The following is a 27,529-nucleotide window of genomic DNA, read 5'->3' on the forward strand; positions in this document are numbered from 1 at the left end:
TTCTAATGTTGTCGAATTCGCACCCTTGTGAACCTGGCCCCCCACTTCTCGGTACAAACGATTTCTGCATATCAATAAAAAGTACTTCGTTTGTACCGGTTTGTACCGCAAATATTTTTGTTTGTACTGTACTGTAGTATCAGAAATTAAGAAAACAAAGTGGGGGGGGCCAAGTTCACGCAGCCCCCCCACAATGTCGTAGGATCGATTTAATTGGCTCATTTGAAAGATTTTAGTTTGTACCGGATTGTACCGTAGTTTGTTTCGTTTGTACCGTCCTGGATTATGAAAAATTAACGAAACAAAATGGGGGCCCAGATCAAACAGGCCCTCAAATCACGGCTTAATACACCGGGTACACATGACTTTTGTATGCCATATGAAAGTACTTGGTTAGTACCAGATTGTACCGCAATGAGTTTTTGTTTAACCATAATAGATTATGAAAAATTAAGGAAACAAAATTGAGGGGGCTGTGTGAACAAAATTGGGGGGCCCCCCACCACGTGGTACAAACGATTTAGTTGGCTCATTTGAAAGATTTTCGTTTGTACCGGATTGTACCGTAGTTTGTTTCATTTGTACCGTCCTGAATTATGAAAAATTAACGAAACAAAATGGGGGCCCTGATCAAACAGGCCCTCAAATCACGACTTAATACACCAGGTACACATTAATTTTGTATGCCATATGAAAGTACTTGGTTAGTACCGGATTGTACCACAATGAGTTTTAGTTTAACCATAATAGATTATGAAAAATTAAGAAAACAAAATTGGGGGGCTGTGTGAAGCTGGCCCCCCCACCACGTGGTACAAACGATTTAGTTGGCTCATTTGAAAGATTTTTGTTTGTACCGGATTGTACCGTAGTTTGTTTCGTTTGTACCGCCCTGGATTATGAAAAATTAACAAAACAAAATGGGGGCCCAGATCAAACAGGCCCTCAAATCACGACTTAATACACCGGGTACACATTAATTTTGTATGCCATATGAAAGTACTTGGTTAGTACTGGATTGTACCGTAATGAGTTTTAGTTTAACCATAATAGATTATGAAAAATTAAGAAAAAAAATTGGGGGCTGTGTAAACCTGGCCCCCCACCACGTGGTACAAACGATTTAGTTGGCTCATTTGAAAGATTTTCGTTTGTTCCGGATTGTATCGTAGTTTCTTTCATTTGTACCGTTCTCGATTATGAAAACTTAACGAAACAAACTGGGGGCCCAATTCAAGGAAACATTCTAATCAAGTTTTAAAACACAGGATACATATGACTTGCGAGAAATTTGAATTTATCATGGAGGTCAACCTGGCCCGCACATCTTAGTTTCCTTTCCATTTCGAATCAAAACGTCAGCAAAGATTTGTACCCAATATGTAGCAATTTATAGCATCAAAGATATAATTTGGACTTTCAACAATTTCGATAAATTTGAATTTTTGGTAACAGGTCAAACTGATCCACAAAACATATTTCTCTGAATTCGAATGAAAACGGTACAAAAAATTTGTACCCAATATATGCCAATTTGTACCAGCAAAATAAGAATTTGTACTATTACCAGGCTGTAGATGGTTGAATTTTAATTGGTGAATCAAGCCGGAACGCACTTCCTTTTCTTTCTAATTCGAACCAAAAGATTTGTACCCAATATATACTAATCTGTACTACCACCAATTTCATCAAACATGCATTTTTTGGCGGATCAAACTGGCCCGCACAACTTATTTTTTCTTCTAATTTGAATCGAAACGGCACCAAAAATCTGTACCCCATATGTACTAATTTGTATTACGAAAATTACAATTTGATCCGCCATGAATTTCGAGAAATTTTAATTTTTGATGGCGAGTCAAACAGGCCCACACAACAAATTTTTTTATTCAATTCGAATGAAAAGAATTTCAAAAATTTGTAAGAATTTTTACTCCCATCAATTTCTACAAATTTAAATTTTTGATGGGTCACGCTGACCCGCACAGTTTGCTTTTTTTTTCAATTCAAATCAAAGCGGAACAAAAAAATTCGACGCAATTTGTAACACAAAGTTTAAATTTGCACTCCCACCAATTTCGAGAATTGTGAATTTTTGTTGGCGGATCGAAGCTACTCTCATAACTTATTTTTCTTTACAATTCGAATCAAAACGGAACCAAAAATTTGTACCACCAAAATTAGAATTAGCACCCACACCAATATCTAGAAGGTACAAATTCTTATTTTGGTAGTTCAAAGTGGTACTTAATGGGTACAAATTTTTGTAAGGTTTTTGATTCAAATTGAAAAGAAAGTGTTTGTGGATCAGTTTGACCCACCATCAAAAATTCAAGTTCCTCGAAATTGGTGGGGCTAGAAATTCTAATTTCTGTGGCAAAACTTGTACATATCGGGTACAAATTTTTGAACAATTTTGATTTAAATTGGAAAGGAAAATAAGTTGTGTGATCAAGTTTGACCTGCCAACAAAATTCTGTCTGACATGACCTGCCACGCTTCGCGAAATTTCTTGAGATACAAATTACAATTTTGGTGTTACAAATTAGTACATATTGGGTACAAAATTCTGATACCGTTTTGATTTGAATTGGGAAGAAAAAGTGTTGTGCAAGCCTACTTGACTCGCCATTAAAAATTCAATTCTCGCGAAATTGGTGACGGTGCAAATATAGTTTTCGTGGTACAAATTGGTACATATTGTTTAAAAAGTTTTATTGTTAGGACCGTTTTTATTCGAATTGAAAAAAAAACATGTGTTGTGTAGGCCATGTTGACGTCACACTGGTCCTACATTAAATTCAAATTTTGTCGAAATAAGTAGTATGTACAAATTCTACTTTTGGTGGTACAAGTTGACACATACTGGATACAATTTTTTGGTACCGTTGTGATTCGAATTTGAAAGAAAAATAAGTTGTGCAATCCAGTTTGACCCGCCATCGAAAATCCAAGTTTCTCGAAATCGGTGGAAGTACAAATTCTATTTTGGTTGTACAAATTGGTAAGTATGGGGTACCAATTTATGGTGTCATTTTGATTCGAATTGGAAAGAAAAAGAGTTGTGCGACTCTGCTCCACCGGTTATCAAAAATCCAATCTTTTCGAAGTTGATGAGGGTACAAATTTTAATTTTGGCGGTACAAATTTGTACATATAGGGTAAAAATGTTTGGTACTGTTTTGATTTGAATTTTAATGAAAAATAAGTTAGCGGGCCAGTCTAACCAGCAAACCTAAATCCAAATTTCTCGAAATTGGTAGTTGTACGTACATATTCAAATTTTGTAACTACAAATTGGTAAATATTGCCTACAAATTTTTGATACCGTTTTGATTACTATTCAAAAGAAAAATAACGTATGCGTGACAGCTTGAACCGCAATCAAGAATTCAAATTTCTAAGTATTGGTGCGGGTGCTAATTCGATTTTGGTGATACAAATAAGTGCATAATTGGTACAAATTTTTGGTCCCATTTTCAATCAAATTGTAAAGAAATTGTGTTGTTCGGGCCAGCTTTTCCTCAACCAGGTACAAACGAAAAAAAACTACGGTACAATCTGGTACAAACGAAAATCTTTCAAATGAGCCAGCTAAAAAGTTTGTACAACATGGTAGGGGGGCAGGTTCACACAGTACCCTTAATATTGTTTTCTTAATTTTTCATAATCTATTACGGCTAAACTAAAACTCATTGCGGTACAATCCGGTACTAACCAAGTACTTTCATACGGCATACAAAATTAATGTGTACCTGGTGTATTGAGTCGAAATTTGAGGGCCTGTTTCATATGGGCCCCCATTTTGTTTTGTTAATTTTTCATAATCCAGGACGGTGCAAACGAAACAAACTACGGTACAATCCGCTACAAACGAAAATCTTTCAAATGAGCCAACTAAATCGTTTGTACCACGTGGTAGGGGGGGGCCAGGTTCACACAGGCCCCCAATTTTGTTTTCTTAATTTTTCATAATCCATTATGGTTAAACTAAAACTCATTACGGTACAATCCGGTACTAACCAAGTACTTTCATATGGCATACAAAATTAATGTGTACCCGGTGTATTAAGTCGTGATTTGAGGGCCTGTTTGATCTGGGCCCCCATTTTGTTTCGTTAATTTTTCATAATCCAGGACGGTACAAACGAAACAAACTACGGTACAATTCGGTACAAACGAAAATCTTTCAAATGAGCCAACTAAATCGTTTGTACCACGTGGTGGGGGGCCAGGTTCACACAGGCCCCCCAATTTTGTTTTCTTAATTTTTCATAATCTATTATGGTTAAACTAAAACTCATTGTGGTACAATCCAGTACTAACCAAGTACTTTCATCTGACATACAAAAGTCATGTGTACCTGGTGTATTAAGTCGTGATTTGAGGGCCTGTTTGATCTGGGCCCCCATTTTGTTTCGTTAATTTTTCATAATCCAGGACGGTACAATCCGGTACGAACAAAAATCTTTCAAATGAGCCAACTAAATCGTTTGTACCACGTGGTGGGGGGGCCAGGTTCACACAGCCCCCCAATTTTGTTTTCTTAATTTTTCATAATCTGTTATGGTTAAACTAAAACTCATTGTGGTACAATCCAGTACTAACCAAGTACTTTCATATGGCATACAAAATTAATGTGTACCCGGTGTATTAAGTCATTATTTGAGGGCCTGTTTGATGTGGGCCCCCATTTTGTTTCGTCAATTTTTCATAATCCAGGACAGTACAAATGAAACAAACTACGGTACAATCCGGTACAAACGAAAATCTTTCAAATGAGCCAACTAAATCGTTTGTACCACGTGGTGGGGGGGGCCAGGTTCACATAGCCCCCCCAATTTTGTTTTCTTAATTTTTCATCATCTATTATGGTTAAACAAAAACTCATTGCGGTACAATCTGGTACTAACCAAGTACTTTCATATGGCATACAAGAGTCATGTGTACCCGGTGTATTAAGCCGTGATTTGAGGGCCTGTTTGATCTGGGCCCCCATTTTGTTTCGTTAATTTTTCATAATCCAGGACGGTACAAACGAAACAAACTACGGTACAATCCGGTACAAACGAAAATCTTTCAAATGAGCCAATTAAATCGATCCTACGACATTGTGGGGGGGCTGCGTGAACTTGGCCCCCCCACTTTGTTTTCTTAATATCTGATACTGCAGTACAGTACAAACAAAAATATTTGCGGTACAAACCGGTACAAACGAAGTACTTTTTATTGATATGCGGAAATCGTTTGTACCGAGAAGTGGGGGGGGGCAGGTTCACAAGGGTCGAATTCGCGACACCTACAGAGTTGCCATTCCGAGAGAGTACGAAGTTTGGCGGCCCACTGGTCTCTGTAGATATGAAAAAAAAAAACTTTCTGACATCTACAAATATATTTTACTTCAAAAGAGAATCGCGCTTACCTTTAACAACTTGCTGGATGTTGCACCTTCTCTAGGGGTGCTGAATGTTGTTAATTACAACTCCTTTATGTTTTTCCTTCCTGTAGTCTGTTCAATATATGAGAAAGGTACGTATTTTATATCAAGTTGCTTTTAATTGAATAAAAGAGTAGTTGCCAACATAATTCGTGGAAATGGCACTTTTTGGCCCTTTTTTCGCCTTATTTGATACCTCTCTTCTTTTTTCTCTATGTAAATTATCCCTAAAAATTCTAACTCTGTTGTTGGTTGGCTAGAACTTGACGTCCCATTTTAGCACCGAGGCTATATGAAACGTGGACCTACAGTCTAAGGAGAAGGAATCTGAACCACCACAATATGTTCAAATTTCAAGTGTCTCTCACCAGGAATCGAATTATAGGCGCGCGCGCTAGCTACTTGACCATAAAAGGACTCGGCTTATAATAATCAATGAGATATCGCCTGATCTCTTTCTCTTCATAAGTAATTTTACTCAAGTTTAACATTCTGTGTGTATGAAAAAATCCTTCTGGACACCTCTAATTGTAAGATAGAATGATGAAACTGTTTCTGTGCTAGAAATACTAGATTCTACAAACACTTCCGCTTCCAAACACCTAATCATTGCTGACAGGCTTCCTCCCTTCCAGAAAGGGGGGCGCGGTGGCTCAGTGGTAGAGCGTTCACCTCTGGTGCTTGGGGTCCCTGGTTCGATCCCAGCTCGCGCTGTGTGGACTTTGTGGTGGACAAACACCGTGCTCGTGGGATTTCTCGGGTTTTTCCCGTTTCCTCCCACTTTCTTCATTCCACTATTTCACTCATCTTTCATCATCACCGTCTCCTTTAGCCTAAACGGCACAAGCATGGGACGTAAAACTTAAAGATTTCATTTCATTTTTTCCTTCCAGAAAATTTTGTCCAGAGGGAGCAAAATCAAAATGTGAGTTGGCTGCACACTTTTTCCTAAGGGTATGCCCTACACAAGAATAACATGAAATTTCTATTTAATTCATCTCAACTCAGGGGAAGGGGATGTCCAGAAGTATCCGTGAAAGAAACATTGATTGGTATAATCAAATCTAGAACCCTAGAAGTAACTTCGATATCGCTTACCATACCATACACAGCTAAAATCCGTCTGCTCGACATAATCCTTCATGAATTTCAATGCAGGGAGTGGCGTATGAATTGATAATAAATGATCAAAGAATTGAATACCTTCTAAAGAGAAAAAGAGTTTATAGATGATTATTTCACAGTATCTCGCAAGCCTTTCACACGATGACGCAATTTTTCAAGACGATGACAGCTGAAGGTTCTCTTGAAGGTATTAACCAGCTATGTTTTCATTTTGTCCAAAGCAAAACATCGCGTTGTGAGTTGTGCTAATGTTCCTGTGAAACAGAAGTGAAGTTTTCAGGCATAGTGTTCTACGTTTTATGGAGGTGTGTGTAAGTTACTTTTCCCATTATTTCTTTTAAACCAATATTTTGTGTTAAGAAAAAAAAAAAAAAATACAAAATCACGTTTCATCCGAAGAGTTGTCTTCCCAGCTGAAGCTTATTTCCTTTGACCTTGAGTAATAACAATGTGATTTAAGCTAGACTATCTTAACCAAAGAAAAACAAGACATTTTTACGTATTTGTAGCGTGAGCTCGCTTTGCAGTATGTGTTTTGTCTCTCTTCCATTGTGTTAATATTTTTGAACGCTAGTTGGTATTTAATTTTGTTAATACTGTAAGAGAAGGTCTTCAATGATTTGAGTAGCCCGTGATATTAAAAGTTTGGACTCCAAAGCACTGCAGTACCTAGAAAGTGTTGGTGAATAAAGTGACACATATCTCCTAAAATATTGTTTATCTGGCCGGCTGATTTAGTCAAGCAATCAAAGACTTCCTGTTCACAAGTTCGAGGTCACAAGACCTGTCTGTTGTGAGTCTAAATCCCGCTTAGGTATAGGTATTATATTGCCTTCAGTGGTGGTTGCAAAAGATTTCTTTCGGGAGGACTTTCAATTCACAAGATATGACAAGTAGTACTGCGAATATACTGGCAACCCAGATCGAGCGCAAATGGAGAAGGAGATACGGCTAAGGGGAAGACGTTGTTGTTCCGAGAGGAAATTCCATCAAGGTAACCCCCGTAGTCATCACTGTTGTTCTTTACCCTCTATTTTATTATCATTCTCTTCTAGAGCTTCAAGAATAGAATTATCAACTGTAAAACTCAAAATTAAGCGAATAATAGATTTTACCCGGGTGTAATTTGACTGCCCCTCTCCCCCAATTATTGTTACATCTCACAAAAGTTGATCAAATCGCATTTGAATAAAGAATAACTAAAAAATACGAACTACGTACAGTATTTCGTTCGCAGTGCTTTCTAAGTGCTATACCGGTATAAAATCATGTTGTGATAAAAATTTACAAACTAATCAGAATTTCATAATGTATGTACCGGTAGTTGAAATTGAATAATAGCTACTATTTTGATTAGTTAAAAAGTACATAATTTAAAACTAATATACATATCCTAGTAGCAAGAAAGCTTTCGGCCAGTTGGCGCGTGATTGGCTTTTGGCTTTCTACGCTTGCACTTGAAACGCATGCTTTCACACAATCTGTCTTTTGTTGTACTTGCAAACAATGCTTTAGATTCTTCGCAGATCGTCATAGCATCACTGGCCGGTCATTGGCTATTGACTTGACTTGACTTGTAAAACGCTTGCGTCAAGCTTGCATGGAACACTGAAAGCAAGGTTCCCCCATGTAACTTTGTTACTGGAATCCAGCTTGAGGCATGCTTGTACGTTTTCCAGTCAAGCTGGATGCAAGCTTGGCCGACTTGCAATTCAAGCTTACAGCAAGCGGCTTGCAAGTTCACTCTGCTACTACGGTATATATTAAAAATATGACAACATAAATACATAAACAATAAATTACTAGAACCAACCGCAGAATAACTCAATTGAACATAAATATAGGGTGGCGTGGAGCCAACTGACATATTTCAAAGTTGAATATTGCGCAGGTGCGATAGCTTGGAGTGGGTTATGGGCGGAAGATTGGAAGAGAATACGATGCCATTTTATAAGAATACCACAACAATTGCCACTGACATCGTTGGAGCACTGAACAATGTTTTCTGTGTTCGTACTTATACGAAATGAAGTCAGTCGTTAAAGTGCAGCGAGTGTTCAGACATTTCATTGTTACCTGATGTTACCCTAAAAGTCCATTGTAACAGTTGCAGTCTTCGTATGAAATGACATCATATCCACTTTCCATCCTCTAGCCATAATCCACTCCAAGCTATTGCGCCTGCGCAATTTTTAACTTTGAAATGTATCAGTCGGTCCCGCGCCACCCTGTATACGTATAACATGAAATGTATAAACTTTAAATGACATTAAGAAGAAAGAATAACATATCACCTGAAAGGTAGCATCTCAGGGGAAAAGGTTCGGTAACGGAACAGTGTAATACGTGAAATATTCAGATTTTATCTCTCCTGGTTCCGATCACAAAACTGTTTTGTGTAAAAGTGAGAAATTAGATGCTTTACATTGTATTTCTCTCCAATTATTTTAACGTCTGAATTGTACTGTAGAAATGTGATTTTATTTTGAGATTTTGATTGACAAGATAAGTCAATGGTGAAGTTCGCTTCTAAGAAGCAAATTTTCTGGAAAATTACAAAATGGAGCTTAGGGCTCTTGACTATTTGACACATTCTAAAACATAGGAAAACCCCATATTCACGAACCATCGTACAGTAAGAACTGGATATTCTACTCGTACAATATTAATTAGGGATGGTATCGAGACGAGACGAGACGAGACTTTGTACAGTCTCGGTCTCGTCTCGGTTTAAAAATAGCTGTCTCGGTCTCGGTCTCGTCTCGAGTCAAAAATCGCCGTCTCGGTCTCGGTCTCGTCTCGGTCAACAAATGCTTGTCTCGATCTCGGTCTCGGTCTCGAGGGCCAAATCTCGGTCTCGTCTCGGTCTCGTCTCGAAAGTCTCGAAATAAATAGGTGAAATTAAAATTGTAAAAGTATTATTATTGTAAAGTCTGTCATTTCTGCTTCTTATTTTTGGCCTTATTCTTGACTTAGAATTATAGTATGGTGTACTTCTTCAGAACTAATTTGCTAGCGCTGATGCCTTCCATGCGTGTGTTCCAGTTTCAATCATCAGTGGGTATATCATATCTAATAATAACCCATATTTCACTTTCAGCAAAAGACTTTCTCATATGGCCTCAGTACTGCCTATATAATTAAACTCTATTAAATTAACTTCAGTACTATACAGTAGTTTATTTCCTTCCTTAGAATAAGAATTGTTCAATACATTCTAACTTATAACGCAACACATAGCAGCATGAATGTATTTAATCGTACCGAAATTGAAATTTTACAATTTCTCATTTATTGTCCAATACATTTTGTTTTAACTGTCATTTTAAAAGCATAATATAACGTTCATTATCTGAACAAATAGGGTAAATTATTACTACAATATATTTTGTTTAAAATTGATCAAATGCTTTATTACCGTTTCACATCTACGTGTTTAATTGACACCTTATAACACGAAATTCCTGAACTTTGTGATGGGAGCTACGGCACTCATCTTTGCTATGTGTGGCCTCGGGTTGCATCACGAAATAAGTTAGATTCAAAGTCAGATGTTTCGCATAGTTCGCTTCTAAATTTAAGTACATTCTGTTTCTTATACAAGTTCCCAAAGTTGTAATGCATTACATACGCATACGTATATCCACTGTCGTAACATAGATTAAGCTTATTCCTGAGCTCTTAGCGGTGCATGTGATCTTTATTCGAGAAAACCAATTGTGCGTTCATTACGTTGAAATTTTATATTGATTGAAAATTACTTGCGAAACATAAACATACATATTATATAAGTATATAGGTAATTCGAGCTAGCTGTATCTATTTTTTCTCTCTCGCCAAAACAAGTGATTATTAACTTTCTAGTTTTCTTTTGTATTCATTTTCTTAGTTTTGCAGCAACATGAAGTATTAAATAGTCAAAAATATTTTTTTTTTCGCTGTATGACTTTCGTTAAATTTTGGATCCAATTTTATCCCACCTTACCTAGTAAATTTACACAGTATATATATATATATATATATATATAGATAGATAGATAGATACATATAAACATTAATGGTAGACTATGTTAAGTCACTTTTTGGTCAAATTGAGTTAGAATATTTTTTTAATAGACTGTGTTCTTTCTAGTGGTGTAATAATGTAAGCCTAAAGCCACCTTACTACTTTGTAACTACTTAGTATAGTTTGAAAAACAGTATTATAGATCTTAGTTAAGGAACCGGTTTTTCGCTTCTCCTGTAAAATTACGAAATTATGACTTGGTTTAGTTTACCTCTCAGGTCTTGATATAAAATCATCACCATCATCATAATCAAGCATTATCAATCCACTGCTGGATGAAGTCTTCCCAAGTTTTCTCTACAACTATCTAACTTGGGTAATTCTGTTCCAGTTTACTCCCGTATGCGGACATTTCCTAGGCTGTTTTTGTCACGTGGTATACAATCTAAAATTGTTTTTGTCTATCGATCATAATTTCGTCTTGCAATATGTCCATAAGATTTTCCGATCTATTTTAAACATTATTTCATTAGTACCAGTCATTAGTTGCCAAATAATTCATTTCTATATATTTGGGCTACAAATAGTTCATATCCTCTACTTTTGGAGCACAGACACGCTACTTTTTGATCTTCGGATCTGGCAACACGGACTCAATTATTTAAATCAACACAATGTAAGAACCCCCATTTACTATAATGGCTAGTACGCTTGATTTTGGTTCGCATGGTCCCGAGTTCGATTCCCGGTGGCGGTAATGTTCAACGACCAAAGTTTTTCGGATTCCCCTATGATCAGTAACTCCACGTCTCCTTTAGCCGCCCTAGCATAATCGTGAGACGTTAAACTAAAACAAAACAAACCAAAAATCAACACAATGTGTATTACTAACTGTAAGTCTTTGAATAATTGCATATAGCTATATGATATGGATCGAGTTTGAGGTGGTTGGTGGTCAAACTATAACAAATGAAATGCAGTTAGGGCGTAATTAAAATTTTAATAAATAAGTTTTTTAATCTAAAAAAATACACCAGGCCTAAGGCTTAGGGAGAACAACTAGTGCTACTGAAAAGTTGTCAGTTACGTTTAATTTCAGTTACAATTTGATTTTACATGTATTGCTGGAACGAAAACTTTGACATTAACATTATAAGTAGCCCAAAGACTATGAAAAACATCGTGTTTTGAAAACATTCTTGCATCATAAAACAAATTACGAGTAATTTAAAAATATTTTGCACTTTAGCTACGTTATTTGCACTATATTTATAATAATATTTAGCAATTTATTTAAGTTCGCAACACTGCTTAAAATGATGTAACTGCGACTTGTTGTAATTAAAACTACTGAACACTAATGTTATAATGTTCCTGCCGTTTGAGTTATTAGAGATCTCCAAAATGTTGATGTTAGTGATATGTATTGTCCTTTGTTACACTGAATAAGATATGTGCTTTTGTGGTTTAATTTAATATCTAAATTAGAAATATGTAGAGCTCTTTCGCGGATAAGCAGTTAGCCTATGGCGTGAGAGAGCAGGGTTAGATTCCCGGCGGGAGCTCATGTGGTTTAAATTCAACGTTAATCAGTAGTTCAGTCTCATATAACCTCGCTGCTGAAAGAGGCGTTAAACTCAATTAAAAATGAAATGAAATTTTTGAGTTTTACGTCCCACGGTTATTCCGGTTAGGCTAAAGGAGACTGTGATGATGAGAGATGAATGAAATGGTGGAATGAAGAAAGTGGGAGGTAACGGGAGAACCCCGAGAAAACTAAACTAAATTAACTGAACAGAAATATGTAATATCAAACGTAGTGCAATTTGAGAAATTATAACTTTATGTTGCGTTGGCAACATTGCTTGTTTATCTAGTGGTATTGCAGAGTATCTGGAAGAATTTCCCCTTCCATATTTCACACAGCATGTTAAAAAAAATCAGCATTTTTAATATATATGACTATTACTAGATGAAATACTCATTTTTCGCATGGGACCAGTATTTGGAAGTCAAGGCCTGTGGGAGTATCACTATCTCAGGAACCGCGAAAACTACTGTATGTATTTGACACTAATATCGGTCATTTTGTATTATTTTTACATGTCTGGGTACCCCCTCCCCAGCAGGTGAACCCCGACCCGCATGCACTGGTAGCTGAATTTGAAAGTCATCGCTAATGGAAGTGACACCATTGATCTCAGCGACCGCAAAAACTATACATTTGACACTAATATCGGCCATTTTGGATTACTTTTACATGTCTCGGTATCCCTCCTGTGAACTCCGGCCCGCAGCTGAATGGGGTGAATTTGGAGGTTAACGCGATCGGAGTTCCACCATTGATCTCAGAAAATGCGAAAACTATTTGACACTAATATCGGTCATTTTGTATTATTTTTACGTCTCGGTACTCCCCTCTCCCGCAAATGAACCACGGCCCGCATGCACTGGTAGCTGAATTTGTAAGTCATCGCTAGTGGAAGTATCATCATTGATCTCAGCGACTGCGAAAACTATGTATTCGACATTAATATCGGTCATTTTCTACCCTCCCGATTTAAAAAAAAAAAAAAGCTTCTTCTTGGTCTGAGGCCTGGGACATAATACTTGTCACTCAAATTTCGTAACTCTTGGACTCTCGTCTGGTCCCCAGGCCGCACACAGGCAATCAGAAAGACAGGCATGCAGACACACAGACAAACAAACTCTTCCTTTTACTTATATTAGATATCTATACAGGCGAGGATCCAAGGGGTTATACGCACTGGATAAAATGTCAAACTATGGTTTAGCCCCTCCCTCGATCATATCCTTGATCCGCTAGTGTATATATATATATATATATATATATATATATATATATATATATATATATATATATATATATATATATATATATATATATATATATAAAAGTGTGTTTGTGTGTGTGTTGAGAGAGGGAGAGAGAGAGATGACTATACACATCAGCAGTGGATTTTGTTTTGGGAGAGGCTTGAGAACGATTAAGAAATATTTGTGTTGTACGTGCAATGCGAAAAAATGATTACAAATCTATTTCGGGAGGGGTTTCAATCCGATAGCCATCCCCTAAATACGCCACTGAACATTAGTCAACCGTTCCCATATTACCTAATACAGCAACGAAAGGATTTTTGAGTAAAGGTCAATCTTAATAGTTGTCTATATCAATATTCGAGACGAGACCGAGACTTTCGAGACTGACCTAAGTCTCGTCTCGGTCTCGTCTCGATTTATAGAGGCCCGTCTCGGTCTCGGTCTCGTCTCGGTAGATAAAAGGTCGTCTCGGTCTCGGTCTCGTCTCGGTATATAAAAGGCCGTCTCGGTCTCGGTCTCGTCTCGATAATTCGAGACGATACCGAGACGAGACCGAGACTAGTCTCGGTCTCGGTACCATCCCTGTGTTTAGCGAAAACAAAGAAAAAGTCCAAAGATGAACCATATATCTATCGATTGAGCTGAAGAAAATAATCTGGATGACTGTTAAACCTCATGCGTACATGAGAATGTATGCCGTAATTTAAGCTGAAATTGGTTCTGAAGTATATCGTAATCAATCTTTACGTTATGATACTAGCAAGGAGGGATAGGGTGGCTCAATTGTGGCCTTCTCTGGTGGTCTAGTGGCTAGCGCGTGCACCTTTACTGTACGTGATCTTGGTTTTGATTCACGGTGGAGAGCTTTTGGAATTTTAACAGTCCTCGATGTTTCTGTGTTCGTGTTCCTGTCGAATCTAGTAGACCTCACCATTGGTTGTAAAAGAAAATAAAATCAGGAAGTTTTTTTCTTTTTTTAAAATGGTAGAGCGTTTACTTCCGGTGCATGGGGTTCCTGGTTTGATTCCCGGACAAATGAATTTGTGGTGGACAACATCGTTTTCATGGGTTTTCTCGGGGGGTACACCCGTTTCCTCCTACAGTCTCATTCCATCTATTTTCTATCATAATTCACTTGTTTTAATTATAAAGGGCATAATCGTGGGACGTTAAATTCAACGACTTCATTTCATGTTTATTTTATGACACTAGTAAGGTAACCGTTTACAGCAATGGTCGCCAAACTTATGAATCTTCTGAACTACCGCACCGTTTTTAATTCCTAATGTGAACTACCTACCAAAAGAATTACCAACACTTTTGTCATTAGCGTCAGTTCAGTGAAAGAATCAAAATTAGCCAAACGAATCGTTTAACGCGATCTACCGAAAATGTCTCCGCGAGCTACGATAGCTCGTGATTGAAGGACGGTTTGGCTATCATTGGTTTACAGCATGGTTAATGATATATTGGTAACTCTTAAATTTTAATTTTTGTCTTACTATGATATCTGTTCTGAAATGAAACAGATGGATTGTCATGCGTAGTTTTCAAGAAAATCACGAGAAACGATTTTTTTATGGCGTTAAAATGTATGTCGCTCGTTTCCAATTTACTGCAGTTAATAGTTTTCATTCTGCTGGAAAAGATTTTCGTTATTTATTTCCTTACAAGAAAAATATGAACCGTTAACTAGCAGATTGTGTTTAATATCGTTTGATTTTCTCCTAATAGTGAGGAACATATTACTTCCTATTTTCATTCAATTTTATTGTTATCAATTAGTTTTCCTATTATTGAGATAGTTCGCCTACCTTGCTACAAATATCGCAATACCATTTATCACAACACAAACGTATTTTTTTCTTTTTTTAAGTTACTTTAAAAATTCTATCTCTTAATAAGATAAGTTTCCAATACTTGTCTATAGAATTTTAAGTAAACTCACTATTGCCTTGCAAAGCAATTACAGATGTAGTAGTGGGTTAGTAGATAATGCATTTGACAGTAATGAATATAATATCTACAGAGTGACAAACTAACCAAATAAAAGTTTAATACACTTGGATCAGACGCCTCCAGCTCGAAGCTCTGAGAGAAAGTAATGCGCTGTGGCTGATTCTGAAGCAAATATTCAGGCAACAGTAGCGAAATGAAATGAAATGACATCTTTGAGTTTTACGACTTACGGTTATGCCGGTTAGGCTAAAGGAGACGGTAATGATGAGTGATGAATGAAATGATGGAATGAGGAAAGTGGGAGGAAACGGGAGAACCCCGAGAAAACCCACGCACACGGTGTTTGTCCACCACAAAGTTCACTTGGTGGGGGCTGGAATCGAACCCGGGACCCCAAGTACCAGAGGTGAACGCTCTACCATTGAGCCACCGCGGCCCCGGCAACAGCAGCGAGTCAATCCGACACCAACGTAATTTCAGCCTTCATTACCTGCTATTAATACGTATCATTTACAACATTTTTGCGTATCTTTGTTATTTACTTATGCGTTTCTGGGATTAGTATTAGGAACTAGGTTTCTGGGTTTTTGGTATCTATGAGTATGTTAGCCCGTCAAGAAATTAATTAGGGAGGAGTAAAGAATGAGGAAAGAAAGATGCTGCATGGGACCATTATGAGAGGTACTATCCCGGCATTCACCTAGGAAAACCCAGAAAAACCTTACTCAGAATAGCTTGACAGAAAATGCTTTTTTACAGTTTTTCAACCGAGTATCTCCACCAATAGTAGAACCCGGGACCACTTGCACCAAAGATGAGAGTTAGCGATTCCATTATGCGGATTATGCGTTCCTAGCTGTGATGTCAATCTGATAGTATGCCATTTGACATATCAGCCTCCAGTTGGTAACTTTTAGGGTATACACGATATATGTTACGCTTCAATAATTTGTAATTCCTCCTTGATCTTTGAAACATATTAACAAAGAAAATGGAACAACATAGTTTCTACAGCAAAAAGTCACTATAACTATTAATTTAGATATCTCTTAATTGACGCGTTTTAAAAATTTTCTTTCCACTCACCTTGATGTTTATTTAACAATCGTATCTATAACATGAATCAAATTCACCTAAGGTTCTTCTAAAATAGGAGGACAATAAATATTTATTTATCTGTATAGTATAAATCTCAACGACATTATACTGCAGAATTTTTCATTGGCTGAAAATACGAGATTTTCAAAATATTATGTGTATAAGAAAATTAAATAAAAAGTTAATGATCACATTTATATAAATGGTATGTATATGATATTAATTGTTCTTTTTTTAGCAATATAAAAAATTCTGGTCCTCTTAGAGTCTTTTTAATTAACTACACAGAATCTTAGGGCAAGCATTTTAAGCCTTGTTTCAATCGTGACACATTATCAAATTTATCCCCGACCAGACGCCGCTGAATTAGGAGTTACATAAAAATTCCTTCATTTCTAGACACGGAGCTAGCTTATCGTTAAAGTGGATAACGGGAGAGGATAGAGTAAATTTAAAGGTTCAATTCCTTTTATTTTCTTTTAAAAAGTTTCTTGTATGTGTGTCTAATGTTTATAATAAATTTCGAAGCAACTCCGCTGGTTACTAAAAAAGATTTTCTTTGTAACGATTGAAGACGACTGGTAAAATAGTATGTATGTCTTCGGGTTTGTATGTATGTGTGCCACAGGAACACAGTCTCAAAGGCAATGGGAAAATAGGCTAAAACCAACAACCCCTCGCTTGAGAAATTACCATTTTCCCACACGAGGATACCACAACACGCTACTCTACGCGTACAATTTACGATGAAAAGATGGAAGACATTAAGATAGGATGGGCATGTGAACGAATTCAAGTTCTTATGTCACTGTTATCCTTCTTCCTCCATATTGCTTCGTTAAATTATGTTCTGTGGTGCGACTCCATGGAAGATCAAGAATTTCCAGATGCCGTTTTAACTGCTTAGTAGATACTCACTAAAACAAGAACCTACATAAGGCTTCAAAGAAAGAGTTGAAACATTTTATGAAATATTAAATTATTATTTTCTATACATGCAGTGTTAAACTACATATTAAAACAAAAAATATGGTATTAACCTTGCATGCTTTCTACACGTATTATAACGTACATCACTACTTTACTGTAATATTGGACCCTACATAAATATACATTTCGTGCCCTATTTATATTCTATAATCGATATTCACTACTTATTAATTCTGGTATTATTTATAACAATTATTCTTTATTACGTATTTTCAAAATCTAAATTATCTATTTGGTTATATTAATAGATATAATCAAAACACAATCTAACATTTTTTTCTACCAACTAAGGATGCATCTGTACCAGAATCAAAATAGGAAGGTAATGAAGTCTAAATACGAGTATTTGTGGGAATTATTTTTATAAACACCAACAAAGAACAACTGTAAATAAAATTATATAGTATACTAGCAGCGTTCACCCCGCTTCGCTGCGGTCACCCAGGAACGCAATAAACTTTGTTACTTAGATAATTTTTACTTTTTCGCTTTCAAGTGATATGATAAAAACCATAGAAGATTGCAGTAAATGTTAACATTATATCGCCTGTCATTTATGTTAACCCGCCCCGCTTCGCTGCGGTCACCCCGGAACGCAATAAACTTTGTTACTTAGATAATTTTTACTTTTTCGCTTTCAAATTGCAGTAAATGTTAACATTATAGCGCCTGTCATTTATGTTAACCCGCCGAGTGACACGGTCATGCGGGTTGCATATAAATACGTTTATTTTTATACCTATGATGAACTAACAAAGGATTTGTACCTTATGGACACTTGAATGGTCAATTATCTCAAGACACTGGTAATTAAAAATTAAAGTGATATGATAAAAACCATCTAGGGTCCAAATCCTAATAACCCCCCAAAAATGAAAGAAATTGGTTCAGCCGTATTAGCGTGATGAGCTAACAAAGGATTTGTGCGTTCTCTTTTATATAATAGATAGTAGCTGTTGATGCCTCACACCAATTGGAATATACCAACTGATATATAAAATGTTCAACATAGTATTTATTTCATTTAATTTTGTTCAATATTCTAAAGACATTAACAGTTAACATTCTATTAATTAAGCAATATTACGTATTGAAACAAACTAATCATGTATTGGCACTGATTGAAAGAGTTAATTATAGTTTTACATTTCTTGTTTCAGACTATTTTTGATTCGCTAATCAACATATCTTGAGTATTACAAACACAATAAAGAAATGGGAATAATTTTCCAAAGCATTTGGTGGGACATCGTCTTGATATTTTCCCTCTTCATTACTTTAATCAGCATTTACTTCAAATGGAATTGTAATTATTGGAAGAAAAGAGGTATATTTCATCTAGAACAAAAATTTATCAAAGAATTTCTACCCGGAGGATCTCTACTGACCGGCAAGTCATTTCACATCGATCAGAAAGATATATATTTTAATATGTCAGGACACAAATATGGTGGACATTTTGAAGGACGTCGCCCATGTTTAATGATTAGAGATCCTGAACTTTTAAAGTTAGTTTTAGTAAAAGACTTCGATCACTTTTTCAACCGACAAAAAGTTGAGTTCCTTGGACAAGAATATATAAATAAGGTTTTATCAAATATGAGAGGACAAGAATGGCGGAACACAAGATCTGTAGTTTCCCCCGCTTTCACTGGCAGAAAAATGAGAAGAATTATTGAAGTTGTCAAGGAATGTGGAAGTAAGCTAGAGGAAGTGTTAGGAGAATATGCTGACCAGGATAAACTTATTGAGATTAGGGATATTTCTAGCAGGTAAGCAGATATAATCTGGAAGTTTTATTTAAGGTTAAGGATATTCGCATAAGGATTATTTACCTTCTTACATGGATGCATGGAAACTTCTTTGTGTATGTTTATCTTCTTCCTGTGATCAATTCTTTCTGTGATCTTGTACTTTAAATATTGATTGTCTTCGATCTTGTTTGTTTCTTTATGTTCCTTTTCAGTATCAAGTCTATATGGCTATATGACACAGGACTCATTTTAGCTGGAATTAGAATCCCATGCCCTTCTACTTTCATCAGTTCTGGGAGTTACCTACAATGAGGCGGCCTCATATTTTCCCAAGAAGGCCGTATGTGGAATTTTTGAATAGACGTAATTATCATTATAATTGAATAATAATTTAGATCAAAATTTATAACATATTAAAACATATGTATATTTAAAAAGATCAGGCAAGGAAATTTATTATTCATTTACTTTTTCAGAATTATATTCCTATGATATTTCGTATTCTTTATATAATTTAGTATTTTTCATAACAGGCCCAGAAGGATGCATTTTATAACTCTGAACGTCGTAGGTTCTCCACCCCTGATCAAGGTTATGGAAGTGGAGAATCTAGCCTTCAACGCACCGGTGAACAACGTTGGTTCAAAATAGTGGATTGAAGCATACATTTACCATTTAACTTATTTCAGTTCTCATAAACACTCTCGTAGAGGAAACTGTTCAAAGTTATATATAGTGACCGCTGAATTTATGGTATTGGGATAGTTTGTCTTTTCTTTTTAATGATACATTTATCGTTACGAGAGCAATATACATCTTTAATAATAATAAAATAACGTGTCTTTCATCAGTTTTTTGCATTATACCCGGAACGACGGATATTAGTGCCAAATTCATAGTTTTCGAGGTCGCTGAGATGAATAGTGCCATTTCCCATGCCGTTCACGTCCAATTTTAGCCCCCATTTTCACGGAGTAGGTGTATATGACAAATAACGTCCAAAATGTCATATTAGTTTCGAATCTATAATTTTCGGGATCGCTAAGCTAATTGGTGACATTTCTGATGACATTTAAGACCAAGTTTAGACAAGAAGAGACATGTTAGCTGGCCCGGGATTTGACAAGAGCAATACCAAAGACGTTACTCTTCGATATTTATTTATTTCACTTCTATTGTCAAGAGCAACGCCGAAATCGTTGCTGTTCCTTCCTTATTGATTGCAATCATATGATCACTTTCAAATATTTTGCATAAACTTACTCTCTCCGTACGAAGAACGGATATTGCAGCTAAAATAAAAATATTCATCATCATCATCATAGGTTGGTCACTTGCCGCAACTGAGAAACCTCCATACTTCACGGTCTTCCGACCCTTAACCTCTTCGTCTTCACGTACGATCTTTCTGTTTTGATATATTCCTTCAATTGCAGCCTCCTTCGCCCCATCCCTCTCTTCCCTGCCCTTCGTTTTTCGCTCGATCCAATTAATCCTCTCCATTCTTCTACACACCCACATTTCGAAAACTTCTAGTTGTTGCTGACCCATACAGTACAACCCTCCACATGAAGCATTTTATAAGCCTTTTTCTCAACTCTTTATTCAAGATCTCATAAAACAAACTTTTCTTCCTTCTTAGGACTTATTTCACCATTCCTATTCTTGTTTTGTTTCACGTTCACACTTCATATAATCACTGGGTATCGAAAGTTAGTCACCTGTTCTATTTTCTCTCCTCCTATTTCTATATTTGACACCAATCGTATCGTTCCTATCACCATGACTTTTGTCTTTCTAATATTTATTTTCATCACATACTCTTCACAACCCTTCCTCAAGTTTTCTAACAACTTGTTGAGTATACACTTATAAATATATATATAGGTGTGTGTGTGTGTGTATGTATGTATGTATGTATGTATACGACGGCCATTGCAAAAGTCATGGCAACTACTTTTTTCTCGAATTCTGAAATATGAAAATGGAAGGTTAGTTCATATGTAAACATTACATGTAGGGAGATGGATGAACACACACACCACCATAAAGATATAGCACGAGAAAAAAGACGAAAAAATTTTGTCGTTCCCGAAGTGTTTCTGTCAATTGCAACTGCATACAATAATACATTACAAACAATGTGTATTCCATGACATCAAGAGTCTTCCCAAGTATCTACAAGATGGCAGGGACTCTAAGATGTCAGAGGCACATGTTCCTGCCCTGAACTATTGTGTACTGTTGCAATTGACAGTAAAACACGTTTGAAACGACAAAAATTTTTTCGTCTTTTTTCTCGTGTTATATCCTTACGGTAGTGTGTATGTTCATCGATCTCCCTACATGTAATGTTTACATATGAACGAACCTTTCATTTGTATATTTCAGAATTTTCTTATTCGTTACCATTTTCGAGAAAAAAGGTTGCCATAACTTTTGCAATGACCCTCGTATATATATATATATATATATTGTACCTTGATGTTACTAGCAATCCAAATGAACAGTAATCACGGGCCGCGGTGGCTCAGTGGTAAAGCGTTCACCTCTTTGCTTGGGGTCCCGGGTTCAAATCCTGCTGCCGCCAAGTGACCTTTGTGGTGGACAAACACCGCGTGCGTGGGTTTTCTCGGGGTTCTCCCGTTTCCTCCCACTTTCTTCATACCACCATTTCATTCATTTCTCATTATCACCGTCTCCTTTATCCTAACCGGCATAACCGTGGGACGTAAAAGTAAAAAAATTCATTTCATTTTTCATTTTGAACAGTGAATGGACAGCACTCTCTTAAAGTTCAAAAAGGGTATAAATAATACTAGAAAGGATAGACAAAAACTATCAATGGTTTCGTTTTAGGTTGCTTACAAGGTAATAGTTGAGACTGTCTTCTCGAAAAGTGTTCTCTGTTTCTATTGGAAGAAATGTGTGTGTGTGTACTTGTGGTGTGTCTCGTAACACATCACAAAACTCTGTCTCATCTTGTCATGGGTACCACTAATTCTATCACACAAATATTCATTTTTGCAAACACCAATTAATATTCCCAATAATTCCAAGTAGTCAGACTCACAACAGAATATATGTTAGTAACATGTGAAACAAGACAATAAAAGTCAGTCAAATTGTCTGCTAACTTATGAAGATTTTTTTTTTTTCATTCAGGTTCACAATGGATGCTGTTGCTTCAACTGCATTTGGAATTCAAGGAAATTGTTTAAAAAATCCCGAATCGGAATTTATGAAAATGGCTGACCTGATGCAAAATCCAGACAAATTGCAAGTTTTTATTTTTTTCGTATGTTTCATGATTTTCCCGTTCTTAGTCAAGTGGATTAAAATTGATATCATAAATCCTAAAAGTATCAACTTCTTCGTGAATGTCATCAAATCAACGACAAAATATCGTGAAGAGAATAGTGAGAAGAGAAACGACTTTCTTCAGTTGATGATCCAAGCAAGGAAGGGAGAGTTGGAGAAGGACAATGAAGATATAGATTCTTTTGAGGCTAACAACGCCGAGATGAAAGTTTCTGCCACAGAAGATTCAAAAACAAGTAAGTTTCAACTTAATATGTTGATTCTTGACTTTTATCTTACAAGAAATTTCTGTTGAGATTCTATCAGCATAACCTAATTGAACGTCAATATTAATTGTTATGTTTTATGATTTTTAATCGGTTTCTGGTTTCTAATCGCCTTAATTAATTAATTTTAGATTTAGATGCATGTTATAATTTATTTATTTATTTATAAGTTAAGCTTAAAATTTCTATCAATGTTTTTGCGTGATGTTAGTAAATTAATCTAATTATCTAACAATATTATACAATGGATTACCATGGTTTGTATTCCATCTTAATCTATAGGTTTTACCGTCTGGGAAATTCTGGACAGTGGGTAGTATAGAGATAGTTCAACTTTTGGGGCTGAAGCTATCGGTATAGAGACAGGGTATCAGATAGATGCATGAAAACCAAAAGTATCAAATCAGAAAGCTATCACAATAAAGAAATTTGGAATATTTTCCTTCACGTCCTAAAGAAGTTGTTACATGAAATGATATGAAATCTACGTCAGTTTTTTAACCAATCTATGAAGACCTGTTGAAATAGGTCTTTCATTGATACTGGAATAGGATGATTAACGGTAGGGCCTATATATGATGTTAAACGATGAAGCAGTCTTGAAACTATCCGCCCTTCTGTATAATATACATACAATTGCAGAGTATGGCCGGATTGCAGAGTATGCCTGAGAATTGGAGGCAAATGTCTGGAGAACACAAACTCTAAAATGCACAGATCATTCATCTTTACGGAATGTACAGTAAAAAACAACGTGGTATCCTTAAACGCAATGGGCTTTTTAGTTCCACTCCAACGAATTAATTGTAGTAGGGCTATATGTATTAGAGCAGCGTTTCCCAACCGGTGTGCCGTGAATGGGGCGCTGGTGTGCCGCGAGTAAATCGAAACAAAATTATTAATTCTATAGCAATTAAATTTTTCATATTGAAAAAGGTATTTTTATCATTGTTATGACCATTATTGCTTCATTATTGTTGCAGACTATTTCGTAACTTCAAATTTTAAAATATTCAATCCTTTCGACAAAACAAACATGCATACAAATTACCTACATTTGTGTTTTAAAAGTAAAAGAGATTTGTTTGTTCGTTCGTTATTTAGTGACACGATATAACATTAAAGAATCTAAAAAGTTTCAATAAAATATCTGAAGAACACAATGAAATGTTTCCCAAACGAAGAACGAGATCAAACTGAAATTTTATACCAAAACAAAAATTATTTTTGTTTGTTTCTTAGTTTATGGTACTTGCTTTATCTTGCCTGAGTAGAGATTGTATTACATCTTGTCATATGTGTTTTACGGGTTGCTTCAATATAAACAGGCAAGACAAACCAAGATGGTTAGGAGTCCAAAACGACATGTGTTGTGTTGGGTTGCATAATTTATACTTGAAGGCAAGCTATACAATACCAATTTGAAAAACAATCAAGACAGACAGTCCTGAACTGAACATAGAACTCACAAGTATTGAATTTTACAAATGTACTTTCTTAATTGTAGAATCCACTACAAGAAAAGAAGATGATATATGAATAAGAAAGTCATAAAAAGGCAACATAAAAGAAAATTTACATGTTTTTTTTTTTTAAACTTATTTATATGAAGAAACCTTTATACCTCTTCACCCAGAAAACGGTGTCATTGTATCTAAAGTCACTAGAAATAGGCTTAGAAGCAACGCTGATAATTACTGAGACTTCATCTAAATGTTTTTGAAAAGAATTGTGTGATGAATATTAAACTTTGTACATTTAATTCTTCATTTTATTCTTGACTATAAACGCTCAAGCGCATACAAAACTATTTGTAAATTTAAAAAAATGAAAATAACTTTGTTGCAGTTTTATCCGACGATGTGATACTGGTTGCGCAGAGTTTGGTATTCCTAATAGCTGGGTTTGACCCTGTGTCCATATTAATATCGTTTGCGATCTATGAGCTTGCTCTTCATCCGGAGATTCAACAGCGACTGCGAGATGAAATCCAAGATGTTTGTAAGAAGTATAATGGAGAATGCACTTACGAGGCAATGCAAGAAATGCATTATCTGGATATGGTAATCCAAGGTAAGATACAAAGTAAAAGAAAAGTACTTATTGGGTGTCCATTATTTCGGTTTTCTTTCAATTATGATTCCTTTTTAATTTTGTTAATACTCTTTAGATGGCAACTTTTAACAAAATACTAAACAGAATGGAGAACCACTATGTGCGTGTTACATCATTAATTGGTTAGTCAAAGAGAAGATAAATTTAAATAAAAATTTACAAAGACTGTCGTCATGAAATAACGACCATATAAAGGGTCCTTTAAAATTAAAATAGCCAAAAATCACAATTTGCAAGGCCGGATTATGTGCTGAATACGGGAAAATGTCTGTTTTTCTCTTCATCATGCAATCCTGAAAAGCCCACGTGGTATGCGAGCGGGAGCTATCGTGGTGCAATATGAAGGACTTTTTCAAATACGGCTTCTTTTTTTCCGTCTCGATGACTCCTTGGTAGAACAACCTATTCACCGCTTGTCCAAGAAAGACATTGTTGGTACATCATGCCTCTTCGATCCCAAAGTGCAATTAGTATCACCTTATCTGCGCTCTTCTGTTGCCATATTTTCTTCTTGCAAGGCGACTGTGGCAACTTCCATGTGCTGCTTTCTTGTTTTGTAAGTGAATCAAGGTAATGGATCCATGTTTCATCAGTAGTTATGATTTGAGTCAATTATCATCCATACGTCTATTCCAGTGGGTGCAAACATCCACACGCTACTGCACCTGTTCTGCTATAAGAAAATGCAGTACCCATGTGCAGCAAACCTTCATTTTCAAATGATCACGCAAAATTCGGTGGACAGTGTCCTTCGATATGTCCAAATGTGCACTTAGCGCTCGCACAGACATACATGCCTATCACCACAAATAATTGCTGAAGCAGTATCAAGTAGCGTCTCGTTAATTATGGACAGTCTTCGTCCAGGATACGGAAGCAAAGCACCTGATTCGTGCCCATCTTCGAACAACTTGTGCCATTGGTATACTGTAGCTCTATTCAGTCTGTATGCCTGTTGAAACATTGCATGTGTTTCCGCAGCACATTTCCCTAAATGCCAAAAAATGTTCATGACATGTCGCTGTTCATCTCGAATTCTCATCGCGAAAAGCAATATTATGCCAAAAAAAAATCATGGAGAGATAAACAAAATACGTTCTACGTAAATCAACATAGCTGCTCACTAATGTGGTTCCGACACGACGAGACTAATACCGAGACCATAGGCAGTGTTGCTAAGCCAAAAGAATATGTTTCACCTTCTCTGAGACTACCTTTGTACATGGTACTTAGTTTAACCTACCACGATTATACCATATTGGGTAACGAAGAAGGATAATAAATTAAAGTAAATGATAATGCAATATTGGTGGAATGATAATGTGGTAGGAAATGAGAGAACTCCAGAAAATGTTTCCTCTCTGACAACATATATTGGAATTGGGATATGTGTTCAGCCTCGCGGCTAGAAGACCTAGGTTTCAATGCGCGTATTCATAGTAGCAGTACGTCCCGTCGTGCAACGAAAATGTCCTTAAGCAAGGTTATATACGTAGTTGGTGCTAACTTGTAAGACATGTATCCTTCATTTTTTGGCAACGACCTTGAACAAGGGTACAAGATTGGACCAGAGTATACTATTCAATTGTTGATAATGACCCTGAATAAGGATGCATGACCTCATTCTGTCCTCAGATCCTTTAATCTCCATTGAATCTGGTCTGAGTATGATCAAAACTCTTTTTAACATACATATCTGGTTCCCTATGAAGTTTCCTGACTTAACCTCAAGATAGCCTCTGGATCTAACGTACTTTTGGCTCGGGGTAAAATTGTTGAAGTCATGTTCTTTAATTTTTTGATAATGCAGTGTTGAATATAGGGGTGTTTTGTTATAACCCCTATAGGAGTTATAACAAAGCTCTTCAATTTGGGATAATCTCTTGAGCCATGGAACGTAACCTTGGATGGGTAGCCAAAATGTTTAAATGATTAGTTGAGGGGTACACTTGTTGAGATCGTATTACTAATGACCTCGAAAAGGGGTACTCTTAGCTTAAGTAGCAAAGTAGAACAGGTCCTCTTTGATTTTAAAAGTATATCTCGGAATACCTTCTTTCTTGTATATGCTCCGCACTTAATCAATTAATAAATTTATAACATAAATATTTAACGTATAAGTTGTTAGCAGGTATACCAACCTCTCCCATCCTCATGTATTTATCTATTTATGTTTTTATAGCATAATTATCTCTTCTTTTCTTTAGAAACGCTAAGAAAGTATCCTTCAGCTCCTCGTGGAGATCGAGAATGTATGAAAGAATGGAAGATTCCAGGAACGGAGGTTATCGTAGAGAAAGGAATATTAGTGACAATCCCTATTATGGGCCTTCATTACGATCCTAAATATTATCCAAATCCAGGGAAATTTGATCCTGAACGTTTCTCGACAGAGGCCAAAGCTTCGAGATCACCATATGTGTACCTTCCTTTTGGAGCTGGTCCCCGAAACTGTGTCGGTAAGTTTATAGATCAAATGGAGATTGTACATGTGTTTAGTATAAGTATACAGAATAAATGCAATTAATATGTTACATTCATAAATACATTAATTTGATTGTAATTTTCTTTACGCCCTAAACAGTATTAAAATGTGGAAAGTTGATTTGGCAGAATT

The 27,529-nt window shown here is 36.1% G+C and overlaps 1 protein-coding gene across 1 annotated transcript in view; it reads left to right on the top strand.

Moving 5' to 3' along the window:
* Positions 1 to 6,782: 6,782 nt before the first annotated feature.
* Positions 6,783 to 27,529, top strand: part of LOC145667866 (uncharacterized) — a 62,778-nt gene continuing 42,031 nt past the window's right edge. Inside the window, exons 1-5 of the mRNA XM_081735298.1 lie at positions 6,783 to 6,873; positions 18,617 to 19,228; positions 22,376 to 22,767; positions 24,646 to 24,870; positions 27,120 to 27,371. Of these exons, the coding sequence (XP_081591424.1) occupies positions 18,672 to 19,228; positions 22,376 to 22,767; positions 24,646 to 24,870; positions 27,120 to 27,371 (1,426 nt within the window). The 5' untranslated portion in view covers positions 6,783 to 6,873; positions 18,617 to 18,671. The remainder of the gene's footprint in view (positions 6,874 to 18,616; positions 19,229 to 22,375; positions 22,768 to 24,645; positions 24,871 to 27,119; positions 27,372 to 27,529) is intronic.

Source organism: Thermobia domestica, chromosome 13 (genome assembly GCF_964235325.1).
Source record: "Thermobia domestica chromosome 13, izTheDome1.hap1.1, whole genome shotgun sequence".
Lineage (NCBI taxonomy): Eukaryota > Metazoa > Arthropoda > Insecta > Zygentoma > Lepismatidae > Thermobia > Thermobia domestica.